The 19751-nt window shown below is 39.2% G+C and overlaps 1 protein-coding gene across 1 annotated transcript; it reads left to right on the top strand.

The window, feature by feature from the left end:
- The first annotated feature begins 17107 nt into the window (after positions 1-17107).
- Positions 17108-18056, top strand: LOC128599841 (uncharacterized). The gene is made up of 3 exons (XM_053611836.1): positions 17108-17204; positions 17300-17485; positions 17596-18056. Exons 1-3 carry the CDS (start codon positions 17108-17110, stop codon positions 18054-18056), a joined length of 744 nt encoding a protein of 247 aa, XP_053467811.1.
- The last annotated feature ends 1695 nt before the right edge of the window (positions 18057-19751 follow it).

The raw sequence follows: 19751 nt of genomic DNA, 5'->3' as shown, positions 1-19751 counted from the left end.
GGTGCATTCTTGGATTTTTTTAAGGGAGCAAACAGTCCAGTACACTGGGAGGATTTTGCGATTGAGACTCCCCTGATCAGTGCCCTGACTACTGCTGTGTTTTGTCTTTGCCACAGTGTTTTGCCTTAGTCTTACTGTCTTATGTATTTTGTTTGTTTCTTTATTAAATGTTTGAAATTCTGCACCTGCATCCGTCTCTACCTTTGAATCGTGACAGTAACGTTACACTTTACCCTTTTTAGGGTTTTATTAAACTCTATATTCAATTCAATTCAGTTTTATTTGTGTAGCGCTTTTAACAATGGACATTGTCCCAAAGCAGCTTTACAGAAATTTATAAATACAGGATATAGATTTCAAATGTATGAATTTATCCCTAATGAGAAAGCCATAGGCAACATGGCAAGGAAAAACTCCCTGAGACGCTATGAGGAAGAAACCTTGAGAGGAACCAGACTCAAAAGGGAACCCATCCTCATCTGGGTTACACCGGATAGTGCAATTACAAATAAATAAATCACTTCTACAAATGTGCTAACATTATATGGTCAAATAATGCAGTTGTGTAACCAGGATAATTCATTACAGTTTTTACATGAAGTCTGATTTGTTGAACTTGTCCACTGTTCACTAATGGAGACTAGAGTGCAAAACTGTTTGTGGCGATTGCAGTCCTAAAGCTATTATAGCAATTGTAGTCCTAGCCATCATAGCATAACTGTATATATGAATTGAGGTCCAAAGCCATCTTTATGGTTATTAAGTGGTACCATCCTCGGTAATCTTAATGATCTTTAGGATGCACCATGTGGGGCCATCCTCAGCAGCAGCATGTGACTTCCAATTGATGAGAGCTTGACAGAAAGAGAGAGGGAAAGAGAGGGAGAGACTACTAGGTATTCTTATTGTCCCGTAATGGTTAAGGACAATGTACTTTGCGTGAGTGCAAGCAGGGACTCCAGCAAGGCTAGCCATGACAGCATAACTAAAAGGGAGATCCAGAAGGTAACATAGACATGAGGGCGCCCTGGGACATAAGGCGGCCACTCCACCATCAATAAACCTGAGTGAACACATGAAAGTGGGGATGGGACAGCATCCAAACATCCCAGTTCACCACAACATTCTATGCCTGTGAGTGCTATAGATCTACTCCTTTACCTAGGAAAAAATAACTATTCACAAAAAGCTTGAATAAACAAATATGTTTTCAGCCTAAACTTAAACACTGAGACTGTGTCTGAGTCCCCAACACTAATTGGAAGGCTATATGAAAAAAAAAAACAAAACAAATATGCACACACACACACACACACAGATGCAGAGAAAGAGAGAGAGAGATTATAAAAAAGTCCATGCTCCAAACTTGTCTTGTTTAATAAAAGAACCCAGCACCCCTATTTAATTCTCTTCTATCAGAATTCGGTTATAATTCTTTGATTGCTTTTTGTCAGGAGTTTCTAGATTTCTAATCATAAAAATGAGAAAAGTGATGGAAATCAGAACTGAAATAGCCCTAGTGTGTAATTATATGCATGAAGTTCAGTTTTCTTAAAAATAAAAGACTACTGATTTGTTAAACGGGTTGGATTGCTTTTGTAAAAGTGAAGCGTTTCCAAAAGAATGTGACCCAAGAATTTCAGAAATGTAAGCAACCAATTTTTGATATTAGCTTGGGTGCTGAATATTAATTCATCATCATGTAAAGCTGTCATGAGAGCTCTGTTTCTGAATATTGTATGTTCTTGGTTTTTATATTATGTATGACTTTTGGTTTGCTCCTCTGAGCAGCATCTGTGTAATGCCACAAATTATACTCAGAGGAGCTGATCCACATCCAAAAAATCTTAAAATCACCTCCTACTTACCTACTTTGCAAGGTCATGTTTCTGCTTACTGATTTCTTTCACAGAATTTTCTTGTTCTTCATAGTTTCCCTTTAAATTTATCTTCAATTGTATTGATAATAGGGCTGTGATGGTACCAATGTACAGTACACTGCATAAGTATTCACCCACTTGAACTTTTCACATTTTGTAGTTACATACTGGAATTGAAATGGACTTTGCAATTGCGATTTTTACCATATGATTTACACAACATGTCTAACGTTTGAAGATACAATATGTTTTTATTGTGATGCAAAGGTTAATTAAACAAAACAGCACGGAATTCTTGGTTGCACCCCCTGGGTCAGTACTTGATAGAACCCCCTTCGTCTGCAATTACACCTGCAAGTTTTCTGAGATCTGTCCCTATCAGCTTTGTACATCAGGATCCTACTACTTTCTAATACTTGCCCATTTGGGAACAGGTTTTCTTTTAGGATTGGCTCCATCCATCTTGCCCTCAACTCAAAATCAAAATCATCCCCCAAAAATTATGCTACCACCACCACACTTCAATGTAAGGTACTATTTCACGTAAAATAGTACTTTGTACCAAGGCCCTAAAGTTCAAAAATATTTTTCCTAGACTGTTTAGATTGACTACTAATATAATTGAGTCTACAGAATTGTTTGAGTGCATAGATTTTGTAACAAATCTGGGTCTCATTCATAAAACTGTTGCATGACATCAAAATCAGTGGTGATTTGAATGTGGTGGATGAATCAGATTCAGCTGGGTGGAAAGACGCTCACACCCAACACTACCTTATGTGACCAGGGAAGATAAAATCTCCTGTCATGCTAGTAATCTGAACAGTATGTTCTTAGAAATCAATGTTTGTCTTGATTTAATTGTTCCACATGGACATTTGATTGTGGGTTATTATCAGAGGATAAACCAACACTGAGCTTGAGTTGCTGTTAGAATGCTTTCCAGACATAGGAAGTGAATTAGACCATTCTGTCTGAGACAGTATACTCAGCCACAAAAATTGGTGACAGACCATGGTGATTGTGCATTGTGTATAGGAATGACTTGAACAGATGGAGGCGTGGACCCATTGGATAAGCTGGTGGATTGAGGAACAAATGTTTTGTCAGGAGGCATGGGTTCATCATTTTGTGCTCAGGAAATGTCATCCATGCTCTCCCAAAGGACGGGAGCTACTATACAGTTTGAGGGCTAGACTCTTTGCTTTGGTTGATGTTCTCTGTTCCTTTCATGAATTCTGGAGAGCTCATCTGTAGTACTCTAGCAGTGAGAACACACCCGTAATCATCAATATTATGACAAATCATGTTTATACTCAATCCGGATAGTGTAGGGTGTGTTTTATTCATTAATACCAGAAAATATTTACGAATATTTAAGAAGAGAGACTCAGATGCAGTACTTCATCAACAGCGCTTTACCTTGAATGAAGCACAGAAAGTGTTCACTCTGATCATGTATGCGAAAATGTGGGCATACAGGTGTGCATAGGCACAACCAATCACACAAACCTATACCATGACATAAGAACACCACATAAAAAAATCATGGAAAAGTTTATTTTTTTACTGTAATTCAATTAAAAAAGTGATACTTTTTATATATTCTAGATTCATGACACATAAACTGAAATATTTTAAGCCTTTTATGTTTTAATCTTGATGATTACGGATTATAGCGCATGGAAATCAAAATCCCACTATCTAAAAATATTAGAATAAAGAATTTATAATACAGAAATGTACTCCACCACCGTGGCCTCTATGCACCCTACAAGACCCTGGGCTGTTTTTCATGACATGGTACTGGCAGACTTCATATAATTGAAGGAACAATGAATGGAGCCCTTTACCAGAAGATTCTTGAGAAGAATCTGCTGCCATCCACCAGGATGATGAAGATGAGATGTGGGTGGACCTTCCAGCAGGTCAATGATTACTATGATGCTGACATAAATAAATTGGTCACTGAAGATGAATGTATGAATGAATGAATGAATGAATGAATGAATGCCAACTCTCAAGTCAATCCACTACACTGCTTTTTGACACTCTTGTCTTTCCATCCATAGCCAAAAAAACAGCCATTCATCTTGCTTATTGTAGTCTTTTCTCCTTTTATGTCATCCTCAGCATTTTTGCATGATGGAAATGCAGATTCTATTGCTTACCTACTGCCGACTTTTCAGAAACTCATTTTAAATTGTGAAATGTTTAAATGGAAACTATGCTAGATTTCTTTCTGCTGCATACTTTCTGTATGTCTCTTGTTGCCAACTTTCTAAGATAGTATATATGCATGTGTTTATGCTTGTATATGTTGGTCTGTGTCCCATCTTGGGGGATGTTAAAGCTGGAATAAATAGGTTGTTCTTAACCAGACCAGACAGCTTGACTCTGTAACTCAGTGAGCCAATAAAACAAATAGAAGACACATATAGGCCAGGCACACTGCCATACCACAGATACTTTACTCTCGGTTTCTCTATTATCCTCAGATATAGAGAGATAATTTACTTCAAAAGGTCAGGCCCACTGTTGAAGAGCATAGTTCAATACAGCAAAACTGTGCATTGCTATACTGTATATAGTACTTCACAGGCCTTTCAGAATTACCGATTGTCAACTTTGTTTTTTGTTGTCCTATATGGTTTGTCCTCTTGTCCTATATGTCCTCTTGTCCTATATGTTTCTGCATTATTTAACTTTTTTTACAACAGTGCTGTTGAATTATCAAACCTGATTGGTCAGGAACCAGCTGAAATCCGTAAGTTATTCCCCCTATCTGTGCAAATTAATATCAGCCGAGTTAGCAAATTGATAGTCTATAAAAAGACTTTTCGTTACAAAGGTGTCACACAAGAAACCTGTCATGATGAATAAAAGCAAAGCGCTCTCCCAAGATCTTCGCAACCTTATTGTTGCAAAACATATTGATGGAATCCATTACAGGCGTATTTCGAAACTTCTGAATCTTCCAGTAAGCATCACTGGGGCCATTATCCGCAAGTGGAAGCAACATCACTCAGTCATCAACCGGCCATGTACAAGAGCTCCTCGCAAGTTTTCTGACCAGGGAGTCAGAAGAATATTCAGAAGATTAGCCAAGAGCCAAGGACCACTTGGAAAGAGCTCCAGAAACACTTGGAGGCAGCAGGTACCATTGCCACAGAGAAAACAATAGGCAATGCACTCCACCGCCATGGTCTCTATGCATGCTCACCCCCAAAAGACTCCTTTACTAAAGGAACGGCATATCAAAGCTTGTTTAAAGTTTGCTACAACTCATTTGGACAAGCCTATGAAATAGTGGGAGAGTGTAGTCTGGTCTGCCTGATGAAATTTTCATATGAATAGCCTCATTGGAAATATATTTACTGAAAAAAATGTTGACGCATTCAATACTTATTTCCCCCACTGTATACAAGAACATGGTGCATATCCTAGCAAAGAGACCCAAATATGTTGCTCTAAATCGCAAGAACCTGACAAGCCCCAGGAGGAACATGACAAACCCCATCCCAGCCAATCAAATGAGACACACATCAGGGAACAGCACCTCATCCATAGCCCCAACCAGCTCATCCAGAGTCCTAACCAAAGCTACAGTTCCCTGTAAGAAGCCACCCGGGCAAAGACTGCCTTACAAAAGACCCACAACACATGCAGAATATCCCCCAGCACTAGACCCCCCTCCACAACAGACCCCTCTGCAGCCAGGTAGGCTGAGCTACTCACAGGCTCTCAATGGAGGAGCAATCTGAGTCAACACTGAGCGTCAGGACATCCAACACATACTGAACATTATCTGCTCATGCTTACTAGCACACACTGGACAATGGTAAGAACTGTAAGGAGAGGAAAAAACAAAACTCACAAACACACATGAAAGAAAAAAAAGTTTAATTTATGTTGTTAGTTCCTAAGTTTGCCAAATTTATTTGACAACTAACTATTCACTGTTGTATTGTTTTTGCTCTTTGTGTCTTTATCTTTCCTCAGAATGGCAAACAAACCCTTATTAGTTCTGTTTATTAGACTATCTTCCTAGTTTTTAGATGAATTCCTTTTTTAATGTGGAACATCCAAGGTCTGAGCTACACAGATTTTGGCGTAAAGAGTAGAAATTGTGATTTTATTAGAGAAATTCAATAACTGGATGTCATAATCTTACAAGAAACATGGTGTAGAGGTGATGAGTTCACTGGTTGTCCCTCAGGATACAGAGAGATAGTGGTACCATCAGTTAAACTCAAAACAGTCAGACAGGGCAGAGACTCGGGAGGGATGCTAATCGGGATTAAATCTGAACTGTCTGTAGAATTAATTAAAAGAGAACAATACCACCTATGGCTGAAAATCAACAAAGACATCATATCAACATCACAGCCTGTTTTCCTGTGTGCCATCTATATCCCCCCTCTTGAGTTCCACTACTTTCAAGAAGAAACCGTTCCCAACATGGAAAAAGAAAGCAGCCATTTCCAGGCACAGGGAAATGTGCTGATTCTGGGTGATTTAAACTCTAGAACTGGTATAGAATCTGATTTCACAGATACAAATGGTGACTGGTACATCATTGGAAATAATGTGACTTTTCCTTCACATCCCCACAGACAGAACTTTGATCTTCAGATCTTTTGGAGACTGGGTCTGTGCATCGTCAATGGAAGGCTACACGGGGACTTATTCAGAAGGTACACCTACAGCTCAGCTCTTGGTAGCAGCACAGTAGACTATGCAATCACTGATATGGACCTTTCCTCTTTGAGATCTTTCACAGTCAAACCACCTTTCTCAGATAACAGCCAAATTACCCTGTATATCAAACAGTCTGAATTAACTAGCAAATCAATCAGGACACCATGTCAAATGAGCAAAATAATCGTTCAAATGGGCAGATAACAACTTAATTGATTACACCGATTTCTCTCCTAGAGGGTGCACGGTGGCTTAGTGGTTAACACGTTCGCCTCACACCGCCAGGCTTGGGGGTTCGATTCCCGCAGCTCTGTGTGTGTGCAGAGTTTGCATGTTCTCCCCGTGCTGCGGGGGTTTCCTTCGGGTACTCCGGTTTCCTCCCCCAGTCCAAAGACATGCGTGGTAGGTTGATTGGCATGTCTAAAGTGTCTGTAGAGTATGAATGGGTGTGTGATTGTGTGCCCTGTGATGGATTGGCACCCTGTCCAGGGTATACCCTGCCTTTTGCCCGATGCTCCCTGGGATAGGCTCCAGGTTTCCCCATAACCCTGAAAAGGATTAAGCGGTATAGAAGATGGATGGATGGATGGACAATCTCTCCTATTTTCATTCCAAACACGAGAATTCCCTAAAGATGAAGCTGAGATCTGAATTCTATATTCTACAAAACAGCACAAAAAAGCAAATTGGCACAAATCAAAACCAAGAGAAACAAATTGGACACTGACAATTGGTTTCATCCAGACAGTAAAGGCCCGTTCATACTAAGGACGATAACAAGAAGTATAACTATAAGGATAACTATATTTGTGTCCACACCAAAGAAAGATATAACGGTCTGTTTAGCTCTCGCACTGCGGTTTCAAAGCGAAAATAGATGTAGATAACCTGCTTTACGTTTCACAAAAACATAAAAGGAAAAACAGCCGCTTTGGGGTACGTGATGTCCTTCAAAGACGAGACTAGTTGGGAGAATCTGTCATTCTGAATAGAGAGTTTTTGTCTTTTGAAGACAAATTTTATTCATACTTCAGTATGAGTCAATCTCAGTTTCAAGGAGTCCTGGACATCATGGAAGAAGACATCAGCAAGAGCCAAACAAATTTCAGGAATCCGATTAGGGCCAAAGATCATTTGGCAGTATGCCTGACTCATTAAGAAAGGCTATCTAAAAAACATTTCCTATATGTAATTAAAGCGGCAACATGTACAGTAATGATGCTATTTGCACATAGTAGTTTAAAGGATAATAATAATAGCAGTAGTATGAAGTCCATATACAGTCTACATACACCTTTCAGAATCTGCAAAATGTTAATAATTTAAGTAAAATAAGAGGATTATTATTATTATTATTATTATTATTATTATTATTATTATTATTATTATTATTATTATTTAATTAGTACTAGCCTGATGAAACTTTCACATAGAAGTTTACATATCGTCCACAAGACAAAAAGTCTTGGTACTGTTCCAGGTCCTGCACATTCTTTTGTTTTCCAGCATCTTCAGCATATTTTGAATTATTTTCAGCAGTGACTGTATGATTTTCAGATCTTTTCACGCTGAGGACAATTGAGGGATCCATACAAGTACAAAGAATGTAAACATTCACTGATGCATAAAAAAAGAAAGAAAGAAAAACAGCTATAATTTTGTGTTGTGGACTATATGTTCTGTGAAATAGTCTCATCAGGATAGTACTAAATAAATAAATAAAAACGTGGAATTTTTATGATCCTCTTGAATTCTGCATCATTGAATCATTATTTTCCAGTTTACCACTGAAAGCTGCTTTGAAACAATTTGTATCGTATAAATAAATAAAGGTGACTTGACTCTTATTTTGCTAAAATTATTAATATTTTGCAGATTCTGCAACGTGTATGTAAACATTTGACCACAATTGTAGTTATTTCATATAAACTGCCATTATTTTGTTTTGTTTTTTAGATACTTAGCTACAGGAGATTCGTACAAAACAATATACCTGAACTACCGCCTTGGAAAATCCACCGTAGCCACAATAATACTGAAGGTGTGTGACACAATTTGGAAAAAACTGCAGCATTAGTATGTGCTCAATCCAAATACAGATGATTGGATGAAAATTGCAGATGGATTCCAGGAAAGGTGGCAGTTCCCAAACTGCATTGGAGCTCTGGATGGTTAGCATGTGGTCATCCAGGCGCCATCAAACTTTGGATCCACCTTTTATAATTACAAAGTTGGTTTCTCAATTGTTTTGATGGCCCTGGTTGAACACAGCTATTGCTTTACCATAACTGATGTTGGTGTCCATGGCTCCAACAGTGATGGGGACATCTTTGCTAAAAGTTTGTTAGGGAAAACAATAAAAAATTACAACTTGTCAATCCCTCAACCAAGACCACTGCCTGGATTCTCACAACCAATCCCCCATGTGATTATGGCTGATGAGGCCTTCCCACTGTCACAGAATATAATGCGCCTCTTCCCTGGAAAGGACCTAGACGAGGCTAGATGAATATATAACTATAGGCTATCAAAGGCCAGGAGGGTGGTGGAGAACTCTTTCGGGATCCTTGCATCCAAGTAAATATCAAAAAAGTATTTCAAAATACTTTTTGTATTTTGAAAGTGTATCAAAGTGTATCAAAGAAGGATCAAGCTGCAGCCTCAAAATGTGGACAAAGTTATAAAGGTCACTTGTGTCCTGCATAACTACATAATCAAAACCACCTACCCAACAACTCAGCACCAAGCACCAGAGTGTATGGCAGAATCCAGTTCCAATGGAGCTGTACAGAATCTGCAGCAGTGTGGAAATCATCCATCAAGGGAAGCAATTCAAGGGAAGTGGTTAGCACATTCGCCTCACACCTCCAGGGTCGGGGGTTCGATTCCCACCATGACCCTGTGTGTGCGGAGTTTGCATGTCCTCCCCGTGCTGTGGGAGTTTCCTCCGGGTACTCCAGTTTCCTCCCCCAGTCCAAAGACATGCATGGTAGGCTGATTGGCATGTCCAAAGTGTCTGTAGTGTATGAATGAGTGTGTGAATGTGTATGTGAGTGTGCCCTGCGATGGATTGACACCCTGTCCAGGGTGTACCCTGCCTTGTGTCCCATGCTCCCTGGGATAGGCTCCAGGTTTCCCCGTGACCCTGAAGGAAGGATAAGCAATATAGAAGATGGATGGATGGATGGACTCTATGCTGGTGAACCAGCATAAGAAGATCTGCTCTGTTACCTAAGAAAAAATGTCCACAAGAGTGAATAATTTATAATTATTACAATTATTTGTCATAGAATAACAAATGTTTTCATCCTAGACTTAAACATTGAAACTCTGTTTGAGTTCTGAACACTGATTGGTCCATAACTGTGGGATTTTGTCAGAGAAAGCTCTGCCCTTGCTGTAGTCTTCTCTATTCGAGGTATCAACAAAGCGCCTGCATCTTTCATATCTTCTGGTTCTAGTGGGTCTAAAACAGAACCTTGCAGAAAAGCAAACTTTACCTTAGTATGTGTAGAGAAGTCACCATTTAAATTAGGGATGCACAGAATGTTCGGCAACCGATATTATTCGGCTGAGAAAATAGCAAAAAAGCACTTTCGGTGTTCGGCCGAATAAGTGAAAAGGCAGAATAAATTTGACCGAACAATGATGTGTTTGATGACGCGACCAAATAGCCTAGCAACCAGAGTGAGACGCGCAAAGCTTTAATTGCAGCAAACATGTCGGCAGTGTGGAAGTATTTTAAAGTGTCAGAGAAGGATGTAAGAATGGCCTTTAAAGAAGTAGGCATATGTCTAGGACAATTATTCATTTGTTGTGGGTCCATCACCTTTTTTGCACTCTTGTCAATGCACATTTTTGTTGTAGGCTACAGAGTGTTACATTCTTTCAGCAGTCAGTTATAGGCCTAACATAGGCTATTCAAGGGGGGCTCAAAGATGACCACATAAAAATATTTTTATTTTGCTAATTTATTTATTTAAAGTTATATTGTGCCTTGTTGGTAGCCTATGCCTGCTGGACTGGAAAAAAAAATGTTCAGTGTTAAATAAATATTTGGAAACTGTAGTTTTTGTAATTGATTTTTTTCTTTGAAAAGCAAGACAAAATAGTAAAAAGCACATTTTGACTATTTAATTTATGCAATGGTGAAAAAAAATGGCAAAATAAATGGAAAAAACGCGAAAAAACGTGTTCAGTATTCGGCCTTCGGCCCTCAGCCAAGTTTTTCATTATATTTGGCTTCGGCCAAGAATTTTCATTTCGGTGCATCCCTAATTTAAATCTACAAACTGATAACAATCAGTAAAATAGTAAAATAAGACCTGAGCCAGGAGAGGGCTGTTCCCTTATCTCCAACATTTTCTAGCCCATCAATGAGAATAGTATGATCAATGGTATCAAATGCTTCACTAAGGTCAAGCAACACAAGCAAGGAGACACAACCCTGATCAGACGCCAGTACTAGGTCATTTACCACTTTATACTGACTGACATTTCATGAATGTTATTCCTATGAAGGTATGATCATAGCTGCTGTGCTACAACTTATTTTTAATATCTTGGAGATAAAGGGGATGTTTGATATTGGCCTATAATTGGATAACTGACAGGGTCAAGGTCAGTATTTTTAAATCAGGGGTTTGATAACTGCTAGTTTAAAATATTTAGGTTCATACAGTAGACAGTGCTAAGGAAATAATTGATTATTTTTAGCAGAAGATAGATTGATTCTGGAATGATCTGTTTGAAGAAACATGTAGGTCACTACAGCCATGCACAAATCCTGAAGATAATGTAAAATTGATTAAGGGTGAAAGACTACAATACTCAAAGGGAAAAGCTGTATAAGAAAAGATCACCAAAAAGCAAAGTAATGGATAGATTTGACATTTGCTGTTCATTTATTTATTCAGTCATCTTTTGTAAAGACGTTATTACTGTCAGGGTCAACATAAAGTTTGATTTTGTATTTGTTAATAGAAAGTCTTCAGGACTTGTCTGTTTCTCATAGCACTTTCCGCTTTCTTGGGAACATGACATGCTGCATTTTCTGGTCTTGGAGAGGGAAAAAGAGAGAGACTGGTGAGGAAATGTTGGTTTATAGCTGTATAGTTGTAAGTGAAAACAAAATTAGATCTAACTATTAACTATGAAAAAGCCTGACCCATGTGACTCATTAATAAATTAGCGTTTTTCCAAATTGCTGTAGTATAAGAGGAATAAAACCGATACCACCACTTATTATTTTCACACCCTGTTGTATTTTTTTCCTTACTTGGTTTAGTTGTGTATGATTTTAAAAGTACCTTAGCAAAAAGTGATGTTAGTATTATTAAGTTATGTATGACTAACTCTTATGAACATGACATAAATTGGTTGCATTTTATGCAGCAATAAGTCTATGGTAAAAAAAAGGAATACCGTAGTTTATTTGGTTGAGGTTGTCATATATAAGTGCACAAAAGGGGATTTAATTATGGCCTAGCATATTATCTGGTCTTGCAAACTTTCTTAGTGTAAACAAGACTAAATTGCTAAGTAAGAGTTTAAGAGTTTGTAGTTTGTTTTCATTTTAATAATTCATTATCAGCCTAAATATTAGACCAATGGAGGAGGCCCCGTAACCCTCAAACGCAAATGTATATACCATGTAAAAACCACAATATATCACCCTTTTTGAGGCACTCCAATGTGTCCCATTCCTGTCTTCTTCGAATAACACATTCTATTCACACCACTTTACATTATCATGGCTTTATTTATGCCGTGCAACCTAACCCTGGACTGGGTCATAACACACACGCACTCACACGCACTCGCACGCACTCGCACGCACACGCACGCGCACGCACACGCACGCACACGCACGCACACGCACGCACGCAAGCACACACGCACGCATACACGCACACACACACGCACATTACCAAGCAAATTAGAGGCATTGGAAGGTCCTTATTACTTGGCCTAATACTAAAGAGAGATAGAGAGAGAGAGGAGAAACAAGCCAGAAAAAATGTATCGGAGGGGGTAGAATTTAATTTCCCTCCGGTTTGCAGATGCCAATAAACACAATTGAATCCTGTTCCAGTTTGACATGATATTTTCAGTGCAGAACCTCCTTTCTAATGTGGCCTGGAGAATTACCAGAAATTTTGCAATTTTGCCAGCAAGCAATATCTATGTAAGAAAAATAACATGTTAGAATATAACTTATCCATGTAATAGTGGTAGCATAAATATTGTAAGATGATTTCTTATGGATTCATTTCTTTTTTATTTAATCTAGTGTCTTTAAGCTTTTGTGTCATACAGATAATTAATATTTAATTAGAATATTTCAGAGTTCCACATGGATTCCACAAATGGTCTGGATAAATTAAACAAATCATTTAAGTTCTCATTCAGCAATATCCATGTGAATACAAACCTTCACATATTCTGGCATGAATTTTTCATGTGATAGGGGTACTACTAATAACACATATTTTTTAAGTTTGGAAAACAATTAAACACTTAATTCTCGACCATATATTTACTTAATCGTGCCAACAGTTTCAGCATCTTTCAGATGTGTTTACATTTTTTTTTCATTCACAGTGCTGGTGAGTAGTTTGTGCTCACTGAACATTGCACAAAGCATTATTACTATGTGTGTTTATTTTAACTCTGAATATGGCACATAGTGACAATTGCTTAGTAAAGGTGATCAAATGTTAGATTACCCAACTTGAAACAATTAAGCTTAATTTCATAACACAAGAAAGGCATTGTGGCTACAGTCTCAGACCTAAAGTTTGGTATGTAATCACAATGTACTGATGGATTGCAGTTTATTATAAGTGATGTATATTTACGCCAAAAAAAAAAAAAAAAAAAGCTTTTTTTTTGTTTGGTTGTTTTTTTTTTTGTTTTGTTTTTGTTTTTTTTTTTTTGTTTTTTTTACAGCTAGTGTATAATGCAATCCTATTGCATTATCAAATTTTAACAACAGCCAGACAGCTACTTTATCCCTGACTGGTAGCACCAAAGGGGTGCTGAACTGTACTTCCCATCAGCCTCAGCACTTCACTTGTCCTAACCACTATAACCTGTGTATCATTTTACCTTGATTAGCACCACTATATACTGTAAGCTCTAGTTTCTCAGCACCTCATTGTCAAGCTTTTGTCACTGTCGTGTTCATGTGTTGTCATAGTCTCGTTCATAGTCTGCATGCTTTTTGCCTTGCATCTCCTGTTCTGGTTTATGGTTCTTGTTTTCACTGTTTTGGTTATTTGTTTGTACTTTGTATAATAAAAACCTGCACTTGCATCCACCACCTCTACAAATGCTTGACAGTAAGCCTGACCGAACATGGATGCAGCAGATTTTTTTCACCTTCCAAGAAGCCCTCCTGTAGAGGAAATCACATCCAGAATTATGCTCACATACACACCCATGATGACCAACCAATTTGTCATGGTTCTGGTTTGTCCTATGCAAGAGATCTGAGCAAAAGACATGCAAAAAACAGCAAAAGACATTGTGGAAGCTCATCACTCTTGAAACTACTTCTGATGCACATTGTGTCCAGAAGCAATTAAGAGTTAACATCTGCTGTTTTGATTTCGGGGGACGAGTTAAAGTGACAGATGCACTACCATGTTCTCCCTCTCACGTAGATCCAGCTGGCTAAATTTAGAAATCTGATGAAGGGGAAGAAAGACGAAGATGGCAGGAGGAGGAGTGTGTGATGTGTTTCTTAAAGGGAACCCCAACTATGAAGCCTTGTAGGCCTTGAAACGCAATAATTGCCCTCTCCAACTAAAATACATTGTTAGAAACACATGAAATGTTAATTACTTTAAAAATCATTAATATTTAATACATATTTTTCACCTACGGAGGCCGGCATTATGTGTCATGCACAATGCACTCTAATTCAATAACATAAAATGGTTGCTCTTGAGCACTCAAAAGAATTAGCTACTAGCACCCGTGGCAGGAAAAGAATGCCCCACTGTGCTGCTTTTGGCTGTAGTTTTCTAGTTCCCTTTCAAAGGGAACTTCAACGTTGCGTTTAGCAAAACACTATGGGAGCACCTCTCGTGCGAGACCGGCATCTGAAGCTTGTGTAAAATCATGCCTATTTATAGGCCTGCCATGATCAGGTGACGTGGCAATTAAGCGCGTCGCGTAATATAAATATGGCACCTGTGAACTGCACCATCAGCCTTTATTATCTTCAGCGAAAGACTGCATGTCGGTTGATTGTGTAAAGAAACAAAAAGGCGCTTCATTTCCTCGCTATCTTTTCTCAAAATCTCAGAACTTTTCTATCCCTTTAAAAAAAAAAAAGAGAAGAAAAAAAGGAATGAGCGAGAGAGAAAAATATGAGTGAGAGAATTCAGGAAGTGTGTTACGGCTTGCTCCCGTCTCATCACGGGGAATAGTGCACACTTTCTGGGTGAATTGCCTGGGGTATAGCATGCAATGGCAGCCTCGAGATGCTGCGCATGGTAATGCCTACATTAAGCAGCTCAGCTCACGACTCGCACTCTTCTCGGAAGCCAAAGCGAGTTGGGTTTCAGAGCCTCGCGGATCTGGGCCGGCCGCTGCCGAAGCAGCTAGCCGTGTCAGGTTCGGGGGATCTCTGTTGGATCCGGAAGAGGAGTCGGAGACGAGCGCTGCTCTTTCTCTTGCTCTGTCTTCCGGGTTCCTCCTTCCGCTATGGAAAGCCCAAAAGGAAAAACGCACACACACACACACACACACAAATAATAGTAATAATTCCTCTCTGAATCCGAGGAGCCAGAAGGATGTGCAAAAAACTGAGAGCAGCATATAAAGAGCTGCTTGAAGTGATTACTAAGGCTGGATGAGCCTTTTTCTCCCCAGTGAAAGTAAATCCCTCACACTGCAGAAACTCCCCTTTCTTCCAGATGTGCATGACAAAATATCAGAGTAGTTATATCATACACTTTCTGTCAAACTGTCAATCAAAGTGTTGTGTGTGATAATTTATGACCCTCTGTGCTTCCCTGACTGGCAGGTCTGTAGGGGTGGTGAGGGGGGGGGTAACCCTATGGAGTTTATCAGCTGGTCAATCTGGCTCCTTTGTGTCTGGGGGTGTTGTGGAGAGGTGTGTGTTGGGGGGAATAGCCCCCCCTCCCAACAAAAGGTGTTTATGTTAATGAGTTTGGTTTTTGGTGGGGTGAAATACGTCTGAAAAGAAATAATGTTTTTAATATGGGGCTGTGTTTGTGTTACTTTGTGGCGTTATTTCGTTTGTGTAAACACATTGTTAGAAAAGCATGATGTTTGAATGTGTACATATATGAGTAGAATATTTGTTTTGTGAAATAAATGAAAACAAATGTTGATTATGTTTTTTAGGGATCCCGGTTTACCTTTGAATAAAAAGTTTAGGAGTTAAAGCGTCTTTTTTAAAAAAAGAATCTGTTTAAAAAAGAATCTGTTTAAAATAATCGTTTGTATTACATACATTCTAAACACAAACCTTTAGGATGTAAAAAATGATCAAAAGAGCTGTTTAAAAAGAATCCGTATTACTAGGTTTCCAAAAAAAAAAAACACATAAAAACTTTAGGAGGTAAAAATGGTTAAAAGAGCTGTTTAAAAAGAATAGCACCTATTACACGGCTTCTAAACAAAGATCCTTACGAGGTAAAAATGTTAAAGTGCTGGCTAAAAGAATCTCCGTAATGTTTAAACTAGGAGAGAAGTATTTTCCAGAGATGTCTTCCAGTCGCTGTGTTAAGCAGTAATGAAGTTAAACGGAGACGTCTCACTCTCGCTAAATCCCGCCCACACATACGCGTTTTCAGACACGCCTCTCTCTCTCTCTAAACACACCCATTCACATGTTTTCATCGTAGCCAGTACGTTCTGTCAAAATGTCAATCACGGCGGTAGAACTAGAGGGCTAATTTATGGCCTCGTCCTTGACAGGCCTGCGTTTCTCTAGGAGTGCTTAATTTATGGCTCTTTGTTTCTTCCTGACCAAAGAGTTTTTTTTATGACTAGGGGGGTCGTGGTGTGATCCTACAGATTGTTTATGATAATGAGTGTCTGCGGGGGTGTTAATTGCTTTACGACACACCCTACAATAGGTATGCTTTATGTTTAAAAGTAGGGTCAGTTACGCAGAAGTCTCTAAGATCGCGGCCGTGTATCAGAGCGCTGTGTAATTTTAGGCGAATCGTCGATTCTCGTTTTAACTCACCGCTAAAGCTTTATATTTTATTTTTGAGAATACTTCAAAGAGGAGATGGCTGTCTGTCGTAACAGTAAGTGTTTTGTTTTTATTATTATTATTATTATTATTATTATTATTACACATAGTTAAGAATGTTTTTATTTATAAACGAATTTATGGGTTTATTGTGGTGAATAAAACAGGTATCTAACGCTACAGGTGATGATGATATTGTGTCTATCCCGGACATCGTAGACGAAATCAGGTTTCTGAACAAGGCAAGCGGGACGTGCGTTGTTATTCTTTATAATTGTTCGAACCTATGTATGATATGTATGTGTTTAATGATTTTACTTCTTTTTTTCACAAAGGGTCGAACACAGAAGTCCCGCGAGTCAGGTTTGAAAACCCCGTGCTGGGTAAGATCTGTAATAACGAGATATTTATCTGTTATGTTTAAAAAGTGGTTTAAGATGTTTTCTTACGTATTGTGTTCGTTTGTTTACTGTTCAAGGCTTGTCAAATCTTGTAGACAAGATCGCTGCACCCGAGTTCAAAAATAGTGCTGCGGTTTCCACTGAACGCGGTATACCAACGAGCTCTGGAAAAGCCAAGCGTAAAACAGTCGCTCAGGTCCACAGCGCGGGTGTCGCAACGTCTAAACGTAAACGATCAAGATCTCCCCCACGATCGACAGACGGTGTGTAGCATGTATTTTTATTTTTTTATTTTATTTTTTAAAGAGTGTTTCATCATCCTAATTAGTGCCGGTATCCTAAGCAATTTTTTGTGTTTTTTTTCCCCAAACAGAGTCAGCTGTGAATGAACCGAGCACTATAGACTCTTGTTTGAACTGGAATCAGGAGCTGTTAGATTCGTGGGACGCATGTGTATTTACCCCGGTTCCCGGAGACGATCTGCCTTCAAACCAAGAAGCATTTGGTCGCGATGCTACTGATGTTATAGACAATAACAGAGACGCGGCGGAGGTGATACGAACCGGGTTCAAGGCCATCGAGGACCGTATTGGTGGTTTTGAAAAGACTTTTGCCAGCGTCACCGAGCGTCTGGACATTATAGAGAAGAATCAGCGTCTTTATAATCAAAGTCTTGTGGAAACTTTACAAAAACATACCATCACACATAAAGAAATCATAGCAAACCAGAGGCGTCTTATTGGGGGCATTCGTCGCGTTGATCACAATCAACACCTGACGGCGGAATTGTTAAAACAGTTTGTACAGTTAGTTAAAAACAAGAAACTCGGGTGAGTTGTACAATAAGTATTTTATACCCCTGTGTGTGTGTGTGTGTGTGTGTGTGTGTGTGGTGCGTTTATTTGCTGGTGTGTATCTGGTTTACTGTGTGTGATTTTTACTAGTTTTTGTTTCAATAATAAAAATGTCAAAGCGGTGTGGTGAAAACTCGTGTAATCTGGGAGCTGCAATTAAATTTAGAAGATGCGACGACGATGGTCTGTGTACTTTTGAACAGCGTTGCAATACAGAGACGTTACAGGGTTTAATTCGGACAATGGAGGATCTGAATAGACAGCAGTCTACCACCGATACTTTGTTGGACTTATTAAACATTGTTAGATCAATGGCTGAGGTTCAAACAGAGCCGCTGCCTAATTCGTTGTTAGACATCGGTTCAAATTCGTTGTTAGACAGCGATTCAAATTCACAGCAGGTGGTGTGCGGGTCGGACAGTCAATCATTTAATCCTTCGGAACCAAATTTTGGGTTATCCGAAGCCGCTATTGAGTTTATCGTAAGAGAGGGTGGGTCTGTTGGTGATTATACGGTGGTACCGAGACGCAGATTTAATGGTTTGGAGATACGGCGTCGTATAAACATGCGTGTGATAACCGCTCCAGACCTGGCAGCGTACGCTATATTTCTGCATGATATCATGTCTGAAATAGTGTCGTTTTCCAGACTGCTGGCCGGCGATGGGGGCTTAATCAACATTACCTTGAGAGGCCCTAGTCTACCCTCTGACGTTAACGCTGTCTTGTCACCTGATAACGATTACGATTTGCACATATTCACACAACAACTAGAGAACATTATGCAGAGTAATTCTGACGTATGGGCTGATGAATGTCTAGATCTGTACGTGTCTATAGCTCGCGGTAAACACGGTGGCGCTTATCGAAAGATACGTGATTTAGCTCATAACGAGGTGATTGCCAGAAACAGAATGAATCTGTTCTGTCCCAACAACATATCTAACAATCTGTGTTTTGCGATCTGTCTGTCCCATTTTCTACAACCGCATACGCCATGTAGTGAACTCGAGTCGTTAGCAGCGTCTCTACAGAAAACTGCAGGGTATTCGGTACAACAAAAGATAGGGTTTAATGACATCACACGATTTGAACGGTTGTTACATGTTAAAATAGTGGTGTTCCATAGGACATGTTCTGGTCTGTTGGAACACTTTACGAACAATGACGAGCCTCATAATAAGACCGTGTTCTTGTATTTACACAACGAACATTATTTCTTGATTAAGAACCTAAAAGCATTCATCGGTACACCATACGTGTGCGAATACTGCTATCGTGGTTTTACTAGCCGCAGAGACCACAGGTGTAAATACGTTTGCGATGTATGTAATGCACCTGATTGTCATAAATACGCTGGCAAAACGAGGCAATGTCACGATTGTTTGCGGTACTGCAGATCAACCTACTGTTACAACGCGCATAAACAAACGCAAACAGGACAACAGTACGCTCAGTGTGATGTCACTAAATACTGTCAGAAATGTAATAGGCGATATCACGTCAACGGAGCAGTACCAAAAAAACATGTGTGCCCTGCAGAACACTGTATCCATTGTAAAGCTGAGTTGGTTAATGACGGAGTACACCAATGTTTCATACAGCCGATAAAAATGGAACCACCTAGCGACAAATACATTTATTATGATTTTGAGACACAACACACGGACGGTAA

This window comes from Ictalurus furcatus, chromosome 23 (assembly GCF_023375685.1).
Source record: "Ictalurus furcatus strain D&B chromosome 23, Billie_1.0, whole genome shotgun sequence".
Lineage (NCBI taxonomy): Eukaryota > Metazoa > Chordata > Actinopteri > Siluriformes > Ictaluridae > Ictalurus > Ictalurus furcatus.
Note: the sequence above shows the minus strand (reverse complement) of the source record. Positions and strands in the feature narration are given on the sequence as shown.